Source organism: Garra rufa, chromosome 13, assembly GCF_049309525.1.
Source record: "Garra rufa chromosome 13, GarRuf1.0, whole genome shotgun sequence".
Classification (NCBI taxonomy): domain Eukaryota; kingdom Metazoa; phylum Chordata; class Actinopteri; order Cypriniformes; family Cyprinidae; genus Garra; species Garra rufa.
The window spans coordinates 11,390,387-11,411,214 of record NC_133373.1 but is presented as its reverse complement, the minus strand read 5'-3'; the positions used below and the strand labels follow the sequence as shown (position 1 = coordinate 11,411,214).

At 36.1% G+C, this 20,828-nt stretch overlaps 2 protein-coding genes across 2 annotated transcripts; one reads left to right on the top strand and one right to left on the bottom strand.

The window, feature by feature from the left end:
- Positions 1–6,160: 6,160 nt before the first annotated feature.
- LOC141283405 (inosine triphosphate pyrophosphatase-like) lies at positions 6,161–10,943 on the bottom strand. The gene is made up of 8 exons (XM_073816689.1): positions 10,884–10,943; positions 9,412–9,469; positions 9,258–9,322; positions 9,107–9,180; positions 8,989–9,020; positions 8,370–8,482; positions 6,811–6,887; positions 6,161–6,449 (listed from the first exon to the last, which is right to left on the bottom strand). The coding sequence occupies exons 1-8, from the start codon at positions 10,941–10,943 to the stop codon at positions 6,320–6,322; spliced, it is 609 nt and encodes a 202-aa protein (XP_073672790.1). The 3' UTR covers positions 6,161–6,319.
- Positions 10,944–11,161: 218 nt separating this feature from the next.
- On the top strand, positions 11,162–20,042 carry LOC141348626 (eEF1A lysine and N-terminal methyltransferase-like). Its single transcript, XM_073852896.1, has 8 exons — positions 11,162–11,480; positions 12,424–13,165; positions 15,285–15,484; positions 15,580–15,769; positions 15,853–16,029; positions 19,023–19,235; positions 19,438–19,569; positions 19,690–20,042. Exons 1-8 carry the CDS (start codon positions 11,328–11,330, stop codon positions 19,980–19,982), a joined length of 2,100 nt encoding a protein of 699 aa, XP_073708997.1. The 5' UTR covers positions 11,162–11,327; the 3' UTR covers positions 19,983–20,042.
- The last annotated feature ends 786 nt before the right edge of the window (positions 20,043–20,828 follow it).

Below are 20,828 nucleotides of genomic sequence, written 5' to 3'. Positions count from 1 at the left end.
AATTATAAAGCCAGAATTCTGCAATATTTGTTTTTTATTAGGTGGCGGAAACTGGCTTCTATAATGCTGATGATAACACTGGGCAACTTTTTGAGCAATGTTGCTTGGGCACTTTCCCATTGAGAATGGGTAACACATTTCTGTCTGGATAATAGATCAGTTGTGGGCCCTGTATCACACCTGGCTGCCCGTTGACTGCAACATTTGCCAAAGTTGCCCGGCAACATTGCTCAAAAAGTTGCCCAGTGTATTATCAGCATAAGTAAAACCACCATATTAAGAATCAAGTGCAGGCTATGTAAACTTTTGAACCAGGCGTTTTGCATAAATTCAACCATTATTTTCTTTTTTGGACTACATGTCAACGTTATGTAAAATATCTTATTCAGGTCAAAACTAAAAAAAAAATATATATAAATAATAATTTTGTATGATTACTCTTATTTTGGCCAAATATCATTTTGCAGATTCTGCCAGGTGTATGTAAACTCAAGTGTATGCTATGTACATCCAAGCAGATTCCGTAATAAAAAGGCAACGCGATTAAGTTTAATTACGTGTAGGCGTTTACCTAAACGCTTATCATGACTTAATGCATTAAGATCATTAAGACAAACTCAGTTTACACATTATTATTAATAAACGCATTGCGTTCACATCCTAAAGTCATCAGCTTGTCTGGACATAACTATGATTTATTAATAATGTGTTTATTGCGTTTGGTCTTTTAAAAATACTCTTAACGCATTGAGCTACGTACATTAAGTGTTTTTTACGTTCAGCATTTTACCATCTTTAGCCTACTCTACTCTTAATTTGCAACATGATCAGATATCATTCTAATATTAGGCTACGATCAATTATTAATGGTGCTCACTCATTAATAATTGATTATTATCAGCGTGGAAAATAGTTATGCTGCTTCACATTTTTGGGAAAATTGCAATACATCTTACGCTACTTTTCAGGATTCTATGATGAAAGTTCATCTTGCTTACTTTACCTGGACAAAATCATTTAGTGGCCACGACATTTTATCGCGTCCACAAGACAAATCTAATAAGTGAACCCAGCACGCCCTCTACTGGTCACAGTAATAAAATCGCATGGGTGTTTGAATTAATTTAAGGATTAGGCTAATGGTGCAACTGTCATGAATATTAGGGCACTTTGTCTCGTGGCATTGACAACAGATCTATTTTGTTTCATTTCATCTGCCTAAAAAATCTCCCTTAGTTAAACTAGAATAAAATAGGCCTAGTTCTTCTATTTGCTACTTCATTGCTGACATAGCCTATAGCTAGGCCAATCGAAGTAATTTGCAAGTTTTGTTTCCTATAAAGGACTTAACAGACATGTTATTAAATTCAGGCTACTTTGGTTTTACTTAGTAGCCTAGACTTGTGACAGTAAATACGAAGCATCTGCGTATGATACAAGCTGCAGTATAGAGGTTATGTATAGTTTAATGCAACATATAACAGATACCTGAGCGAATTCGAGAGACTGTGAAAGCTTCATCTCTGCGCTCCCCGAGTGACTGTCTGATGAAAACTCTGAGATCCTCAATGCTGCTGAGAAGTTCTTCCATCGTTTCAGAAGATAACAGTCCCTCGATTCTTCTCAAATTTAATAATGAAGAATCAATGGCCATCAGCTGTGCGCTTCCAATGTTTCCTTGGTTTATCGATCGTTCAACATATTTGCATTTTCTACATATTTGTTCAAGTACTTCTGCCATTTTCACCTTCTGTCTTTCCCTTCTTCTTTCCGTCTTCTTATTTCTGTTTCCGGGGTAATCTCTATCCTATACGTTGCTGGCTCATTAATATTCAACATACGATTAGCATACAGGGCAGAAATGCAAATTTTAAAAGTACTAGTATCTATTAAGTTCAAGATATCTATGGTCTTATAAGTTACTAGTAACTAAAAAATAAGAACTAGTTCTATTTTTTGTTAACAGGAAGAGTATAATTAAACACTAGTCACTATTGCAATAAGTACTAGTATCTAATGAATAAGTACTAGTATCTAAATAATAAGTACTAGTATCTAATGAATAAGTACTAGTATCTAATGAATAAGTACTAGTATCTAAAGAATAAGTACTAGTATCTAATGAATAAGTACTAGTATCTAATGAATAAGTACTAGTACTTAATGGAAAAGATACTAGTATCTAAAAAATAAGTACTAGTAACATGAAAATAGATACTAGTACGAGTAATAGATTAAATCTCAAAACGGCTTGCCATACACGGCTTGCCATATGTTCACTTTGTAAATACTTGTTCGGTACTTATGCAGTGATGTAGGACGATTTTGAGGTTGGAGGAGAAAATGAGATGGGAGTTTGAGACATACCCTAACTGTCAGAGGTAGACAAGACGAGCATATGTGGTTAAAAAGTGTACAAATTTTTTTTTATTTAAGAAAATAACCGATCGTTTCGCTAGATTAGACCCTTATTCCTCGGCTGGGATCGTTTAGAGGCCTTTGAAGCTGTATTTAAACTGCTTTTTGGAAGTTCAAACTTGCGGGCACCGTTTTCCCTTAAAAAACTATTTTTTTAAGAATGAAAGAAAGAAAGACATGAACATCTTGGATAACAAGAGGGTGAGTAAATTATCTGTAAATTACTGTTCTGGAAGTGAACTAATCCTTTAAATTGGTCAAAAGTGAAAGACATTTTTAAGGTTACAAAGATTTCTATTTCCAATAAATGCCAGTTTCCATAAAATATTAAAAAGCATAACTGTTTTCAACATTTGATAATAAAATGAAATATTTATTGAGCAGTAAATCAGCATATTAGAATGATTTCTAAAGGATCATGTTACACTGAAGGCAGGAGTAATGATGCTGGAAATTCAGCTTCGCATCACAGAAATATATTACATTTTAAAATATATTGAAATAGAAAAGCTATTTTAAATAAATAATATTTCACAATATTACTGTCAGGGTTGTCAGTGTTGTTTCCTATGTGCTCCTTGTCCTGGTTTTGCCTTGTGTTTTCTCATGCCCATTTTGGTCTTCCTTTTCCTGTGTTCCATTAGTTTCACCTGTGTTGCATTAATTATCCTTGTTTACTCCCTATTGTTTTACGCCCTGTGTCTGGCATCTGCTGTTATTCATGTCATCCCTTTCCTTGTTGGTTTCCCTTTGGTTTATGCTAATAAATATTATTGTAATTTTAAAGACCTTCTTGTCTCCTTGTTCCCTTGCTCCAGTCAGTCTATCAGAACAATTACTGTATTTTTTGATCAACATTCAAAAACATTCAAAATCTATACCCAACCCCAAACTTTTGAATGTTAATGTATTTATTATTTTTAAAATATTTTACTGAGGCAAAAATGTTTTATTATGTGCATTAAACAAAACTGAACATATTGTTTTTAAAAGTACCCAAAGGCCATTTAGAAATTTATGGTGTGGTTCTCCAGACAGCTTATAGTTTTGGTTGTATAACAAGTATTAATGATTACAGGATGTTTCTTCACTTTAAACACTTGTTTTACCCACTAGACAGACATCTGACAACTTGTTTACACATTGTGAACTCAAAAAGCGTCAGACAAGTGTTAGTCAAAAAGCATTTCCACACGATTAAGACTTGAGGAATGTTGTTGTGTTTAATTGAGGGTCATCAAGGTGCCAATTTCTTACTGTCTTTCTTTGTTTTCCATGGATGCCACTCCTTGATCTTTATGGGCTCACTCCCATAAGCCCAGCAGGAGCTGGGACGGGGAAGCGGTCCATGTTTTGATGTGGTTTGGACGTAGACAGTTTGCATAGGCTCCTGAATACCACAGATATTTTCCCTAGCCATTTGACTCAGGGCTCTCAGGTCTCTCAGCAGTTGTTTGCATCCCAATCATCCTGTGCAACCCTGAGGAATTCTTTCCCTCAACAACGCTCCAAACTAAATTAATTTCAATGCATCCAGCAAGCAAATCTGTTGCCTTTGAATGAGTAAAAAACTATTATATTTCAGTTTGAAATTTGAGCCTAGCAGACATATACAGTCAAGCCCGAAATTATGCATACCCCTGGCAAATTCTGACTAAAAAAAGTTACATCTATTCAACCAGCAAGTTTTTTTGACCGGAAATGACACAGGCTTCTCCCAAAAGATAATAAGACGATGTACAAGATGCATCATTGTGAAAAAAAAATATTACTCATCTTTTATTTACATTTGAACAAAAAGTGGCATGTCCAAAATTATTCATACCCTTCTCAATAATCAATAGAAAACGTTAATGTTTTTGTCTGCTAACCATTTCTTCACCACTTTTGCTGTGTGTTTTGGGTCGTTGTTGTGCTGAAATATCCACTGGTGCCCAAGGCCAAGTTTCTCTGCACACTGCCTGATGTTGTTGTTGAGAATTTTGATGTATTGCTCCTTTTTCATTGTGCCATTTACTGTGATTAGGTTCCCTGGTCCACCAGCTAAAAACAAACCCCCAAAACATTAGGTTCATTAGGTGTCACTTTTGGATTCCGACCACATCCTCTGAGATTTTTCACAGTGCGGAACGTCTTGTATTTTTTAATAATATTTTGCACTGTAGCCACTGGAACTTCAAAACATTTAGATATGGTCTTATAGCCCTTTCCTGACTTGTGAGCAGCCACAATGCGCAGCTGCAGGTCCTCAGTGAGCTCCTTTGTCCTAGCCATGACTGTCCACAAACCAACAGCAGAGAGCTTGTTTTTCACCTGTTTAGTTGATTAAAACAGCTGTTCCCAATGAATTAGGGTAATTGGGATGCTTTAGAACAGCTAGGACTATTTGGAATAGTATAGAACTTTGGACTTTCCCATAGACTGTGACAGTTTGCAAAGGGTATGCAAAATATTTTTTTCCACAATGATGCCTCTTGTACATCGTCTTATCTTTTGGGAGAAACCTGTCATTTCCAGTCAAAAATAAACTTGCTGGTTGAATAAAAGTAACTTTAAGTCAGAATTTGCCAGGGGTATGAATAATTTCGGGCTTGGCTGTAGGTATTATCCAGGTTATTAACTTTAAAATGTTTGCTTTATAGCCCTATAAACGTTTTGTAGCTTAGTGACTATAGTCCTCTTTCTAATGAATTCAACATTGCGTTCAAATAGAGATGGTGAACCCATCAAAAACCTGAAGAGATCAAGTAAGAGACCTAGAACTACTGCCCATCTCAAAAGAGTTTATGTAGACGAGAAGTAGTTTATTGCTCCTATTCTTATGGACGAGACTTCCGGTTCATTAACGCGAAGAATAAAAGCGTGCAGTAAACGGCAAAACTTTGCACTACAAACCAGTGTTCATAATTAAGATGATACATTAAAATAATGTGGTAAGACCCCCCAGCTTGCAAAATCAAACCGCAAAATCTGTTGTTTTGTGGGCCGCGCCCACTCTTACGATATATTCAAACATTTCTGGTACATGCATAGCGGTTAGTCGGAGTTATGTTTGTCAGTAAAAAGCGTATCACTTACAAAAATTATTAAATACATGATATATGCTATCACCAAAGCTGCATTTACAAACAAAACTATTGTGAAAGATTATTATAATATACACATTTTTTTTCCTGTGACGCAAAGCTGAATTTTCAGCAGCAATTACTTTTAGTGATTTAAACAGACTAACAAGTATGAACAATAGCAAGGATATTACTTTTTCCCAAATAAAATGTGTTTTTGAACCTTGCTTAATAGTAGTGGGAGGCTGCTTTCAGAATCAATTGAATCCATATGCAGGTGTTTCCAATAAAGGCTTCTTTGTCATGAGGGAAAGGAAGAGAAAGTGAGCAAGCGAGCGAATGAGTGAGTGAGTGAATGAATGAGAGAGAGAATGCAAGAAACAGCAGTGCAAACACTGCCTGCATGCCATTAATAATGAGAAACACAAACAGTAGATGATATAACTGTAATACAGAGTTACATCCCCCCTGCGCAGAGGGCACATGAACAAACAGGAGGTGTCACGGGAGCATCCTGAAGATTTATGACTTTGAATTCCCCACGTCTCTATCTTCAGACCTGCTCTGTCCTCTCTCTCTCTCTCACACACACACACACACACACACACACACACACATTTACTAAGAAAACCGAATGGGGACATACCATAAACTGAAAATGAAAGATACAGATATACTGTGATTTTTATAAACAAAGCATTTATTTAAAAGGCAATAAGGATGGAGAACATTTGAAACCGTTTAAGAGCAGCACATTAGTGCTTTGATTTGAGCCAGAGCCTGATGAGCCAAACTGAGCTCTGATTGGCTGAATCTGCTTGGAGAGAGAACAGTACTCAGTCTTGGTGTTTTGTGCGCTTGGTCTCCGGTGCGTCGTTAAGCTGGGAGAAGTGTTCCGACAAGGCTGCCAGGGCACGGTACCGGTGGGAGATGGTGTTCTTCACTTCTTTAGGGAGCTCTGCATAACTGCCCACAGAAACATAGCATAGAGAAATGAGAAAAACAAAAACATGATCCAACTAAAAAGTGTTAATTTTATCTAAAATTTTATTTGGCATCCATTTTATTAATCTATTGTTGCCAGAAATGTAATCAATGCTTTTGTGTCCTTGTTAATGTTTAATTTTAAAAAGAATTTTACAACATGCATTCTTATACTGTGATCACATGGACTGTAGGAGAGTCTTATTGAGTCATATACTTGTAGATTTGGTCAAATCAAAGCAAACGTCTTTTCAGAGGATTTACTTTGACCAATACTGTCGCCTACTGGTATACCTGAGAAACACAACTGCAAAGTTAGGAAATGAGAAGTTAAGAAACTCACGTTTTCTCATAGCCATCAGGCTGAAAACAAGGATCCCAGCCGAAATCCCTTGGGCCCCTGGGCTCAACAATACGTCCCTGAAAAAATGATTAGAAATGTTGGAGCTAGGAATCAAAAACTGCATGGTATAGTGTTCAATATAACATTCTTATACACTTCCTGTTAAAAATGTGGGCTCTGTACATTTTTTTGAAAGAAATAGATGCTTTTATTTAGCAAGGACGCTATAAACTGATCAAAAGTGACATTAAAGGCATTTATAATGTTGCAATAGTTTACAACATTTTCTGCTTTCAACATTGATAATATTGAGTAAAGTTTTCAAGCACCAAATTATCATATTAGAATGATTTCTGATGGATCATGTGGTACTGAAGACTGGAGTAATGATGCTAAAAATTCAGCTTTACCGTTGCAGGAATAAATAATATATAAGAATAGAAAACAGTTAACATTTTTTCCCAGTAAGACAGTTTGTACTATATTTTCGATCAAATAAATGGCCTTTAAAAAAAAAAAAAAAAAAAAAAAACCCATTAAAACATCTTACCCTAAACTTTATAAATAAATAAATAAATAAATTCCTATAATTGCTGACCAGCTTTTTACATGTCTCCACTGGTATTTTTGATAATTCATCTTTAGCTCTTTCAGGTTGGAGGGTCTCCTTGCCATCACCCTGATCTTTAGCTCCCTCCACAGATTCTCAATTGGATTTAAGTCAGGACTCTGGCTGGGCCACTGCAAAACGTTAATGTTTTTGTCTGCTAACCATTTCTAAACCACTTTTGCTGTGTGTTTTGGGTCGTTGTCGTGCTGAAATGTTTACTGGTGCCCAACGCCAAGTTTCTCTGCAGATTGCCTGATGTTGTTGTTGAGAATTTTGATGTATTGCTCCTTTTTTATGGTGCAGTTTACTGTGATTAGTAACACCAGCAGAGCCCAGATTCATCAGGATGGCCTTGGTGGTGATCCTTGGATTCTTTTTTACCTCTCTCACTATCCTCCTGGCCAGCACAGCTGTCACTTTTGGCTTCGGACCACGTCCTCTGAGATTTTTCACAGTGTGGAATATTTTGTATTTTTTAATAATACTTTGCACTGTAGCCACTGGAACTTCAAAACATTTAGATATGGTCTTATAGCCCTTTCCGGACTTGTGAGCAGCCATGACTATCCACAAACCAACAGCAAAGAGCTTCTGTTTTTCACCTGTTGAGTTGATTAAAACAGCTGTTCCCAATGAATCAGGGTAATAAGGATGCTTTAGAACAGCTTGGACTATTTGGAATGATATAGAACTTTGGATTTTCCCATAGAATGTGACAGTTTGCAAAGGGTATGAATAATTTTGGACATGCCACTTTTTGTTCAAATGTAAATAAAAGCTGAGAAGTATTTTTTTTTCACAATGAGGCCTCTTGTACATCGTCATGTGGGGAAACCAGATGAGAAAAATGATAAGAGTCTCAATCTTGCATTGCCTGTATGAGCACCAAAGCTCAATGTAAAAACCACTTCACCATGGCTCTGATGGGACATTAATTAAACATTCTCACCTCGGTTTTTCCTCTGAACAGCTGAACTGGCTCATCTTTTCCAGCGCAGAAAGCAAATGTACACAGAGCCCAGGCTGATTTATCCTCAAAACCTGCTAGCAATTTATACAATCCTACAAACATAAAGAAAACAGCTCAGTTAGCAGCAATATTAAATATTAAACATATGATAAATGACAATTAGAAATGTTGACTTGGCAACTAACTGTTTAAATTTAAATTTAGTTAAAATTTAGTTTAAGCACTATAGCTCGGTTTTACAGACAGGGCTTAGACTAAACCAGGATTAGGCCATAGTTCAATTAGGACATTTAAGTACTTTTTATAAACGCGCTTAGAAAAAAACATTACTGGTGTGCATCTTGAGACAAAACAAAGGCACTGATATATTTTAAGATCAATCAGTGCAATTTTATTTCAGTTGAAACAGCTCAGATTTACATTTTAGTATAGGACTGTGAAACCAGGGTAAGATTACTAACTGAAAATAAATTAAAACTTAATTAAAAAATTAGTAATTAGTAATACATTTTTTTAAAAAGCACACAAAAAAAGACTAAAAATGTAACTAAAATAACAGTATTCAGTAGTAACCTAAATCTTTATTAAAGTGTCTTACCCTCTGGCTTCAGTTTATCCAAGAACCATTTTCTGTGAAGAGGGAAAAAACTTTAAACATACTTACACCAGATATCACCTTTTTGTACCGAATTTAAAGGGGCTAGAGAGAGACTCACATGTAAGGTCCTGGTAGTCCTCCTAGTGCCCTGAAGCAAAGACAGGTGTCCTCTACTAGTACTGGCCCATCCACCTTCACACAAAACACACAACATCATGTGTGAGGCTTCAACCAAGGAAATAGAGTAAAAAAGTGTACATTTTACAAACCTGTTTTGCAGCTTCTTGACACTTCTGTATAGAAATATCATCAGGTTCCCCTTGATATTCAGGCACTGCATGAGAAGCCATAATCACATCACAGATACAGCAAAGGCACGCGTCTTAAGTCAACAAAGCAGAAGAATAATAGCCAAATACTTACAGTCAATCTTCTTAGAAATCAGTTTGTAGGAAAATTTGTCCCCAAGGATCTGAACTACCTGTTTAAACAGGAAATTGTTAGATTCAACAAGTAAAATAATTTTAATGCAAAAACATAGTATTACACTGTGCTCACATTTTGTGCTTAACTATTTTACCAAGTCATACACTACCAGTCAAAAGTTTTTGAACAGTAATATTTTTAATGTTTTTAAAGAAGTCTCTTCTGCTCACCAAGTCTGCATTTATTTGATCCAAAGTAGAGCAAAAACAGTGCAATTTTGAAATGTTTTCTATTTGAATATACTTTAAAATGTAATTTAATTATGTGATCAAAGCTTTTTTAGCATCATTACTCCAGTCTCCAGTGTTACATAATCTTTCAGAAATCATTCTAATATGCTAATTTGCTGTTCAAGAAACATTTATTATTATTATTATCTATTATTTGATGAAGATCAGCATTTATCTGAAATAAAAAGCCTTGGTAACATTATACACTACCATTCAAAAGCTTGGAGTCAGTATTTTATTTATTAATTTTTTTGCAAAAGAAATGATAAAAATTTATACTTTTATTTATCAAGGATGCTTTAAAATGATCAAAAGTGATAAAAGACATTTGTAATGTTACAAAACATTTTTATTTCAGATAAATGCTTGTCTTCTGAAATTTCTATTCATCACAGTAACCTAGAAAAATATACTCAGCTGTTTTCAAAATAATAAAAAATAATTGTTTTTGAGCAGCAAATCAGAATATTAGAATTATTTCTAGAGGATCATGTGACTGTAGTAATGATGCTAAAAATTCAGCTTTAAATTAAATTTTAATAATAAATTACATTTTAAAATGTATTCAAATAAAAAAGGTTATTTTAAATAGTAAACATTTTTCAAATTTGTGCTGTTTTTGCTGTACTGTGGATCAAATAAATGCAGACTTGGTGAGCAGAAGACTTTAAAAAAACAAAAAACATCAACAACTTTTGACTGGTAGTGTATTTTATTTTAACCCCAAATTTATATCAGGGTTGCAAAAACTGCAAAGTTTATTGAAAATGATCTCTGAAAGTTATATATACCAATAACATATACGTATGCATGCATGTAACGTTACGTAATTATTCATATTATTATTATTTTTAGCTTTTCAGCCCATGTGTTGTAGCCATGGTTGCAGCCTATTAATGCAAATAACGTGTGCATTAAGTCAACTTAAATCTAAATATTGTCTTTAAGACTATATTAACCACTAAATAACTAGGCTTTTATTTAGAAGTGAGGACTGGACTTGGAATTTGACTATTTATGAAGCTTCCCAAAACAATGTTTATACAGTGTTTAATGGCATGCATGTGAGCAGACACTATTCATTCAATTCAAGAAACTTATTCACATTTTGTTCTACATTGTGTTCAAATTTGATAGTTTGTGATATAACCACTATTTTTAAACACGCCACACTCTCACCTCTTCCAATTTTTTGGCGTTCCCGGTAACGAATACCAAAGCTCTGCCGGTACCTGCCATGCTTCAGTCTGTTTCAGCCATACAACAACTCACTGTCGGAACTGTAAAACATTCGGTTCTGTCATAACATAAACCAATCGTATTCACTGATGTCAAACGTCCACCAATCAGTGAACGTCTACACTGCACTCAAAACACGCCCTCCACACACACGAACCAATCGCTGGATGCTCAATGCCGTCCTTCTGTAAAATCACTCCGGGTGGAAACATGTGGAAGAGCGTTATCACATGTCAACGACTGCAGAATAGAAATAATTTAATCAGTATTTGACCATTGAAGTACTTAGTAAAGTAGTTTATTCGATTTGGGAAAAGGTTAGAATTCATCTAATACATCTAAAATTGAGATTTATTGAGGAGTTGGAGAATTTGATCCGTAAGCATGAGCTTACTGCCTCGCACCGCTGAGGAGTTCAGCTCAGCGGACTACTGGGAGCGCTTTTTCCGTAAAAGAGGAGAGAAGGCTTTCGAGTGGTACGGAGACTACAACTCTCTCTGCGGTGTGCTTCATAAATACATTAAACCTCGTGATAAGGTAAATATGATTTTAATACAGGACTGTGTCCTGATACTGTCACATCATGTTCACAGAGCAATTCTTCAGCCTAAACTAAAGAAATATGGTGATTAATATTTCTTAGCATATAATAGATACCGTTCAAAAGTTTTGGGGTCAATAAGATTGCTGTTTTAAAAGAAATTAATAGTTTATTCAGCAAAAATGCATTATGGATCAAAAGTGACAGTAAACACATTTATAATGTTTAAAGCAATTAACTATTTTTAACATTATTATTAATAAAAAAAAAAAAAAAAAATTTCCTCTCTTTCCTGATCTTCCCTTTCTAGCCCGTACTCATCTAACAACGCCTGTCATATGGTATTTTTGAGCACTTCCTATGTTGATCTGCCTCCTTAGGATGAATCACTTGTTGTATTCCCAATTGTAAGTCGCTTTGGATAAAAGCGTCTGCTAAATGAATAAATGTAAATAATAATAAATTCTGAAGGATTATGTGAGAACATCCGTAAGACTCTATTGTCTGATATCAAAGAATATGAAAGACATGGTACATATCAGACCATTTACCAAGTTTGATGCTTATACATTGAAAATTGAGGTTTCTATGGACATCTGAAAACCCTTAAAGTAATAGTTAAAAAAAAAAGTAGAGGGCCAGCATTCAGGTGTAAATTCAGTAACAATGCTGTGAGTTGTAATTCATGCAGTTCTGGACTAGGAATTTTAGCCCAGAAAATTTCATGGACCTGGCACAACAAGTTCTGGAGATATTTCAGTCTGAACATGGTCACTCAGGAAAAAAGGAGTTTTTTTTGTGGTTATTTAATGATTTTAAGTTTACGAATGATGTTAAAGTACCATAAAAAATATTATAAAAGTGGTTCAAACTAATATTGTGATAGTATTTTTGTAATAAATTAATGAGTTGAATTATAACTCTTGTTCCCTGCTGCAGGTGTTAGTAGTGGGTTGTGGTAACTCTGAGCTGAGTGAGCAGCTCTATGATGTTGGCTACCATCAGCTAACCAACATCGACATCAGCGAGACAGTGGTGTCTCACATGAACCAGCGGAACGCAGAGCGCCGTCCTGACCTGACCTTCCAGCAGCTGGATGCCACCCAGACAGGCTTTGAGAATGGCAGCTTTCAGGCAACCCTAGATAAGGGCACGCTTGATGCCATGGCTTCAGAAGAGGATGGTGCACTTGCAGGCAGGATGCTGGCAGAAGTTGGCAGAGTTTTGGCTGTGGGGGGCCGGTATGTCTGCGTAACTTTAGCTCAGGAGCACGTCATAAAGCTAGCGGTCGAACATTTTGCCCAGGGCTGGGCTGTACGTATTCATTGTCTTAATGGACAGCAAAGCGAAGAGTCCGATTCCTCCTTCGCCCTCCCTGTTTTCGTTCTGGTCTGCACCAAATTCCGTCAAGCACCTCCGTTTGCAGTGCTTGAGTTGTGTCAAGGGGAGGATGGTGCTCCCACTAGACTCGCATCAGTACCGGAGCTGTTGTCTGCTGTGAAGGAGAGACAGGCCTACAATTTAATGCTGCATAAGCTCAGAGGTGGAACAGATGCTAGCAGCACACCATCTCTCACGCTGTGCCATGCAGCTACCGGTCGGCCGCGATACACTCTGACAGTGCAGGATAGCCTGCCTTCTGCCAAACTTCCACGGAGTAATTACTTCGCCATCTTTATCGGTGAGCATTTGATATATATAGTGCAGCAGTTAGATTCGTAAAAATTATTCTAGGAGTTTTCTACATAGCAGAAATTTTTAAAGAGATAGTTCATCCAAAAAATGAAAATGATGTCAATAATTACTCGCCTTCATGTCGTTCCAAACCCGTAAGACCTTTGTTCATCTTTGGAACACAAAATTAAGATATTATTGATGAAATTCGAGAGCTTTCTGACCCTGCTTAGCAGCACAGCTAACATGTTCAAGGCCCAAAAAGGTAGTAAGACATTGTTAAAATAGTCAATAGTTCAAACTTAATATTATGAAGTTACGAGAATACTTTTTGTGCTAAAAGAAAACAAAAATAATGGCTTTATCTAACAATTTCTTCTCTTCTGTGTCAGTTCAGGGTGAACTAATTAATTAAGATTAATATATATAAAGGAAATAAATATTGTAATATAACCGATATAAAGAAATAATAATATTATTAATAAATAATAATATTTTTATTTTGGTTATATATACAGTGCCTTGCGAAAGTATTCACACCCCTTCTTTTTTTTCATGTTTTAAGTTGCTGCCTTATGTTAAACTGGTTTAAATTACTTTTTTTTTTTCACATCAATCTACACTCCATACACCATAATGACAAAGCAAAAACAGGTTTTTAACATATTTTCAAATTTATCAAAAATAAAAAACTGAAATGATTCCATTGCATAAGTGTACAATTATATGTGAAATAAATATATGTGGATATGAAATTTAGCTCAGAAGCATTCATATTGCTTGTAGATGTTAATACACTTTGAGTGAAGTTAACCTGTGGAAATTTCAGTTGAATAGGTATGATTTGGAGTAACACACACCTCTCAATAAAAGGCTGAAAATGCATATCAGAGCAAAAACCAAGCCCTAAGGTCAAAAGAACTACCTGTAGAGCTCAGAAACCAGGTTTTTGCAAGGCACAGATCTGTGGAAGAGTTCAGAAAAAAATCTGCTGCATTGAAGGTTCACAGAAGCATGTAATTTCTGTTACCCTTAGTGGAATAAGTTTAAACAAACCAGAACTCTTCCTAGAGATGGCCTCCTGGCCAAATTTGATGGAGAAGGGCTTTGGTTAAAGTGGTGTCTAAGAACTTGATGGCCACTCTAGGTGAGCTCCATGATCATATGCAGAGATAGGAGAAAGCTACAGAAAAACAAACATCACTGCAACACTCCACCAATCCGGTCTTTATGGCAGTGTGGCCAAACTCAATCCTCCTCATTAAAGACACATGAAAACACACTTGGAATTTGCAAAAACGCACCTAAAGGACCCTCAGACTGTGAGAAACATGATGCTCTAGGCTGATGAACCTCAATTCCAAGCATCATGTTTGAAGGAAACTAGGTACTTCTTATTACCTGCAAATTACCATCCCAAAAGTAAAGTGTGGTGGTAACAGCTTAATGCTGTGGGGCTGTTTTTCTGCAGCAGAGACTGAGGGACTTCAGAGTAGAAGAGAAACTCGGTGCACTGAAATATAGAGATAGCCTTAATGAAAACCCAGTCCAGAGTATCCAGAGTATTCAGAACGTCAGACTGGGCAGAAGGTCCAAGAGTGGCTTATAGACAACTCTGTAAATGTGGCTCAGCCAGAGCCTGGGCTTGAACCTAATCAACCTAACTATAATAATTTCTGGAGAAACCTAAAAATGTGTATCTCACCCATCCAAGCTGACAGAGCTTGAGAGGTGAACAGGTGAGGAGAAAAATGGCAGATAATTGCCAAATGCTGATGTGCAAAGCTTGTCAAATCATACCCAAAAATAATTGAGGCTGTAAAGGTGCTTCAGCTAAACATCATTACTGAGTTAAGGGTATGAATACTTATGCAATGTACATATGTCAGTTTTTTTTTTTTAATGATTTTTTATGTTGTGACAGTTCTGTTTTAGCTTTGTCATTATGGTGTATGGAGTGTAGGTTGATGTGTGGAAAAAGTAGTTTAAAGCAGTTTAAAGATAGGCAGCAACATACTGTAACAAAACTTACAAAATAATGAAGGGGTATGAATACTTTCGCAAGGCTCTGTATTTGTGTGTATACACAATTTAACTTTTTTTCCTTAATATATTTTCATTATTAGTTCCTCAGGGCCGTGAGTCTGATTGGTTATATGGCTCGGCTGAAGGTCGGACTCAGTTAGCATCCAGTGCAAAATTCAGACGCCTGGTCATTGTGACGATGCATCGAGATCAGGAGTATGAGGACATGCAGGCTGTCCAATCAGAGCTCTCTCCCATGGTGATGGAACTCGCTCCTCCTGGAATGCCAGCCAATCAGCAGGTGCGCTAGAATAAACAAAACATCTGTATTTATCTTGATCTTGTCCTCATTCCTCACTCATGCATGCACTCTCTTTCACATTTCCTCTGGTACAGGTGCCGTTCCTGTCTGTGGGAGGAGATCTGGGGTGGAGGGAAGTCATCGGACGAGGGGTCAGCTCTTTGACTGGAGAGTATTCTGTGGAGGATGTGAGAGGAGAGGATGGTCACCTCTATCGCAGACTCATCTTCATGAACAATTCCCAGCTGGTGCAGTCAGAGAGCAGACTCCGGTCTGCCGCTACAGGTGTGGTACCGCTGTGGTTCAATTCTGCATTATGTTTAGAGAAAAACTGAAGATTTATATCAGTGTTTTGTCTCTTTTGGCAGCTTCTTCTGCTCATAAAAAGAAGCACAAGAAAAAATCCAAACCATCTGTTTCTGAAGCCCCTGCTTTAACAGGTGTTAAAGATCGCATTGTGGACAGAGGTTTTCTTTGCTGTACTCACCATGAAGTCATGGTGGCGGGATTAGCCATGCTAGGAATGGATGCAATCAATAATAAAGGTAGGTGTGCAAACATTAAAAAGCTTGGTGTCAGTTTAGAGCATTTAGAGATAGAAAAAGATAGAAATAACTGACTTAAAACCATTTTTTAGCTGGTGAAAATAGTAGTGTTCTAATAATTTTGGCACCACTGTACATTACCGTTCCAAAGTTTGAGGTTGATAAGACTTTTTGAAAGTAGACTGTTTTATATTTCCTAAGACTGTGTTTGTTTAATCAAAAATACAGTAAGAACATTAACATTAAAAATAAAATGATTGCCATTAAGGCCAAAGTGCTGCTTAATATTTTTGTATAAACCATGAAACATTTTATTTTAAAAGTCAGCGGGTTTTTTTTAAATACAATTTTTTTTTTTTATTATTAATGTCACTTTTCATCAGTTTAATCTGTCTTGACTCCTTCCTGAATAAAAATATTCATTTATTTTAATCAATCTATCAAAATTTTACAGACCCCAAACTTTTAATAGTTGTGTAACATATAGGGTTGGGTATTGTTTCAATTTTATCGATTCCGATTCTCATTCCGGTTCAGATTCTGCTTATCAATTCTGATTTTTATCGATTCCTAATTCTAATTCCAATAAGATAAAAAAAAATCCATTAAAAAGTTTTGAGTCAAACATTTAAATGTCAAACAATTTTGCCTATGGTTTTACCAACAAATACCACAGAAAAAAACAATTAGACTAATATAAATTTCAAACATTAAATTGTTAAAGACAAGTAATAAAATAGGAACAAACAAATCAATTAGCAGTAGCATAAATAAATAAAACCGAATTGAAATCAAAAGTTTAAAAACGCTGCATAGTTTTCTTTTTATAATTACAATATCGATTAAACCCTTATTAAATTTATTTATTTATTTATATATATTTATATACGATATTTAGTCAGTTAATGGTTTTCTTTTGTTCTTTGATTAACATTAATAACAGACATTAGACGTCTGTCTCTTTAACACCGAACACAGATCTAAAAATACTGTTACACATGTGTTTTCTTCAGTGACAAAAAGACAGAAAACACTGTGTTTATGAGGATATGCTGACGTATTTTGTGCATAAGGGTCGGAACAACTTTTTCTGCAGTGGAAACGCACAGAACTGAGAACGGACACAGGTCGGAAACCTGCATCGCTCCGTGCTCGCTGTACACAAACAGTGCACAAGTTATTTTCCTTCCTGCACTTAAAAAGTTTAAAGGAACACTCCACTTTTTTTGGATATAGGCTCATTCTCCAACTCCCCCCGAGTTAATAAGTTGATTTTTACCGTTTTGAAATCCATTCAGCCGTTCTCCTGTTCTGGCGATATCACTTTTAGCATAGCTTAGCATAGATCATTGAATCCTATTAGACCAATAGCATCGCGTTCAAAAATGACTAACGAGTTTCGATATTTGTCCTATTTAAAACTTGACTCTTCTGTAGTTATATTGTGTACTAAGACCGGTGGAAATGCAAAGCTGCGAGTTTCTAGGCTGATAAGATTAGGAACTACACTCCCATTCCGGCGTAATAGTCAAGGAAGTTTGCTGCCGTAATATGGCCGAAATTTGGCCGGTGCATTTATTCAGAATTGTGCAGCTCTACTAGCATGTATCCAGAATTGTCTAAATGGCACAGCATGTTTGGTTACTAAAGTACACTGATGCAGTGATTGATAACTGGTAGATTTCAGTCTGTTCCTTACATAAAGACAACATACGTTACCCTGGACCACAAAACCAGTCATAAGGGTACATTTTTTGAAATTGAGATTTATACATCATCTGAAAGCTGAATAAATGAGCTTTCTATTAATCTATGGTTTGTTACGACAATATTTGGCCGAGATACAACTATTTGAAAATCTGGAATCTGAGGGTGCAAAAAATCTAAATAATGAGAAAATCATCTTTAAAGGGATGGTTCGGAGTAGAATTGACTTCATTGCTATGCACTCCGAAGCCCATCTAAGTACCCCATCCGAAGTTTTTTTTACCTTAGTCAAACATTTATGGAGATATTAGAGTTTTTCAAATTGCTTGTTACAGCAGTGAATGGTACATGTGATGTATCTCGTAAATTGCACCACTAAACGTGCAAGTAATCTTACCAAACTTGTACAGTAGTGTAAATAGGTTATGTACTCACAAAACGCTGCATCAGAACATTTGTAAGTCCACCATGAGTGTTTTAAAAATACGTTTTAGCCGAGAACTACTAGTCTCAGAAACTACTAGTCGATGTCACTTCCCTGGTTTGAAAAAAGCACGTAAAAGTCCTCCTACTACATCTGCGTGCATGTCAACTTGTAGGAGGACTTTTACCTGCTTTTTTCAAACCAGGAAAGTGACGTCGACGTGTCGCCATTTGTAGTTTTTGAGACTAATAGGGATCGGCTAAAACGTGTTTTTAAAACACTCATGGTGGACATACAAATGTTCCGATGCAGCGTTTTGTGAGTACATAACCTATTTACACTACTGTACAAGTTTGGTAAGATTACTTGCACGTTTAGTGGTGCAATTTACAAGATACATCACATGTACCATTCACTCATGTAACAAGCAATTCGAAAAACTCTAATATCTCCATAAATGTTTGACTAAGGTAAAAAAAAACTTCGGATGGGGTATTTACATGGGCTTCGGAGTGCATAGCAATGAAGTCAATTCTACTCCGAACCATCCCTTTAAAGTTGTCCAAATGAAGTTCTTAGCAATGCAAAAATACATTTTGATATATTTATGGTAGGAAATTTACAAAATATCTCAATGGAACATGATCTTTACTTAAATTCCTAATGATTTGTGGCATAAAAGAAAAATCGATGTATTTTTGGCTACTTAAGACTGGTTTTGTGGTCCAGGGTCACATATAACTTCAGAAGCGGATGAATCATATGGACCACTATTATGGTGCTAAATGTCAGTTCTCCTCAACGATTTGCATAATTCACAAAAAAATCTGTTCTGAAAAGTCTGTCACATGTTCTCCAACAGATCACCCAGTGTCCGTGTTATTGGTGGGACTAGGTGGCGGTGGTTTACCCCAGTTTGTGCATGACTTTGTACCGTGTGCACGGGTCGAGGTGGTTGAACTGGACCCAGCTGTGCTAGAAGTGGCACAGACCTGTTTTGGATTTCAGTCTGACGAGAGGCTTAAAGTTGTACTTGGAGATGGACTAGAGCACATCAAAACACTGGAGAGTGAGGGTGAGAGAATATCTAGATTTAGTCATTCTAAACCTTTTTGACTCCAAGCCACCCTATTATCCACAACAATACTCAAAGGCCCCATGCCTTTTTCAGTTGTTAATGATTTACTACCACATCATACTAAAACATCATCACTGTTTATAAACATCGTATTGGCTTATATTTACTATAGTATTTTTTTATTTTTGCATTTATATAGGAGGACATTCTTTTGATGTCATCATGTTTGACGTTGACAGCAAAGACACCACCCTGGGCATGAGCTGCCCTCCACCTGCTTTTGTAGAAACATCACTTCTGGAGAAAGTTTACAGCTTATTAACACCTCGAGGTAAGCACAAAGTGTTGTATGATCAGTTGTGATACTTCTTCATTGAAGGCTCTGATGTCGAGAGATTTTGTATATTGTACATTTGGCTTTTTTCCATTGATCACTCTTCTCTTTCTTCAGGACTGTTCATGTTGAACCTAGTGTGTCGTGACTCGGCTCTCAGGAAGTCGGTTCTTGAACGTGTTCACGCCGTGTTTCCGTCTGTGTTCTCTCGTGGTATCGAGGGTGAAGTCAATGAGGTGCTGCTGTGTTGCAGAAGTGCAGGAGAGGGACACAAAGCTCACACCATTTCACAAACATTACAGCAGACAGCAAAAGACCTACAGAAGACACTACGTGCCAGCACCCAGAATGCACCATGTGTGCCTCAAATAGACATTAGTGCAATGCTGAATGATCTGAAAGTCATCTAAAGATTGAACTAAAAATAATAAAAAAAAATAGCTGGTTTGACCTGAAGTATGTGCATCATTTTCAAGGTTAATAAATAAACTTAGCTGTTATCTTATGTTGCCAGACCTTTGACAAAATGGCATACAGCCTGGTCCATATTCCAGCTTATCCTGGAAACAACAAAACAAAATGTCTACTTAGAAAGTTTAAAAATCCCGGCTCGAGGACCTTTCCCGATCCCGCCCCCATCTCTCTCCCACTACGTTTCCTGTCAATTCTGATCTGTCCTATCATAATAAAGGCAAAAAACGCCAAAAATAAATCTTTAAAAAAAAGAGAAAGTTTAAACATATATTGTGTATATATGAAAATTTTAACAACCTTTATCATTGATAATCTATATCTAATTGGAAAGACCATCATCTATAGACATTTAAGGACTCAAATTATTATCAGTATAAAAACAAGACTCCCTGCAAAAAAAATTGGAGTTAAAACAATTTTCACTTAGAAATTGCAAAGAAAAGGCAAATAACACAACAATTTTGATTTGGAAAGATTGAAATGCTATTTTCTTGTAAAGTCATGTTTTTGTAAAACTTAAATGATAATTTTGACAGTGTACATTTAATCTTGCTAGACTGGTTTCAAGTAAACAAACATAAAAAATATTTAAAAAATGCTGTGGTCTCAAGGTCATTCTTTCAGCATAGAGTGAAAGTGAGTCAGAGTAATAGTCCTAAAACCAAAATAATCACATTTATTGACATGATTTTTTTTTTTTTTTTTATGTTTTGTAGTCATATATCAATTATGTTAACATAAGGTAAGGTTTTAGAAATTCTTTACTCACTCACACAAATATA

Coding starts and splice junctions, on each gene's coding strand:
- LOC141283405 (XM_073816689.1), bottom strand. CDS start 10,943: ATGGCAGGTACCGGCAGAGCTTTGGTATTCGTTACCGGGAACGCCAAA. Junction 9,181..9,257: donor GTCAAGAAGCTGCAAAACAG/GTTTGTAAAATG, acceptor TTTTGTGTGAAG/GTGGATGGGCCAGTACTAGT. Junction 9,021..9,106: donor GGACTACCAGGACCTTACAT/GTGAGTCTCTCT, acceptor CCCTCTTCACAG/AAAATGGTTCTTGGATAAAC.
- LOC141348626 (XM_073852896.1), top strand. CDS start 11,328: ATGAGCTTACTGCCTCGCACCGCTGAGGAGTTCAGCTCAGCGGACTAC. Junction 15,485..15,579: donor GAATGCCAGCCAATCAGCAG/GTGCGCTAGAAT, acceptor CCTCTGGTACAG/GTGCCGTTCCTGTCTGTGGG. Junction 19,570..19,689: donor CAGCTTATTAACACCTCGAG/GTAAGCACAAAG, acceptor CTCTTTCTTCAG/GACTGTTCATGTTGAACCTA.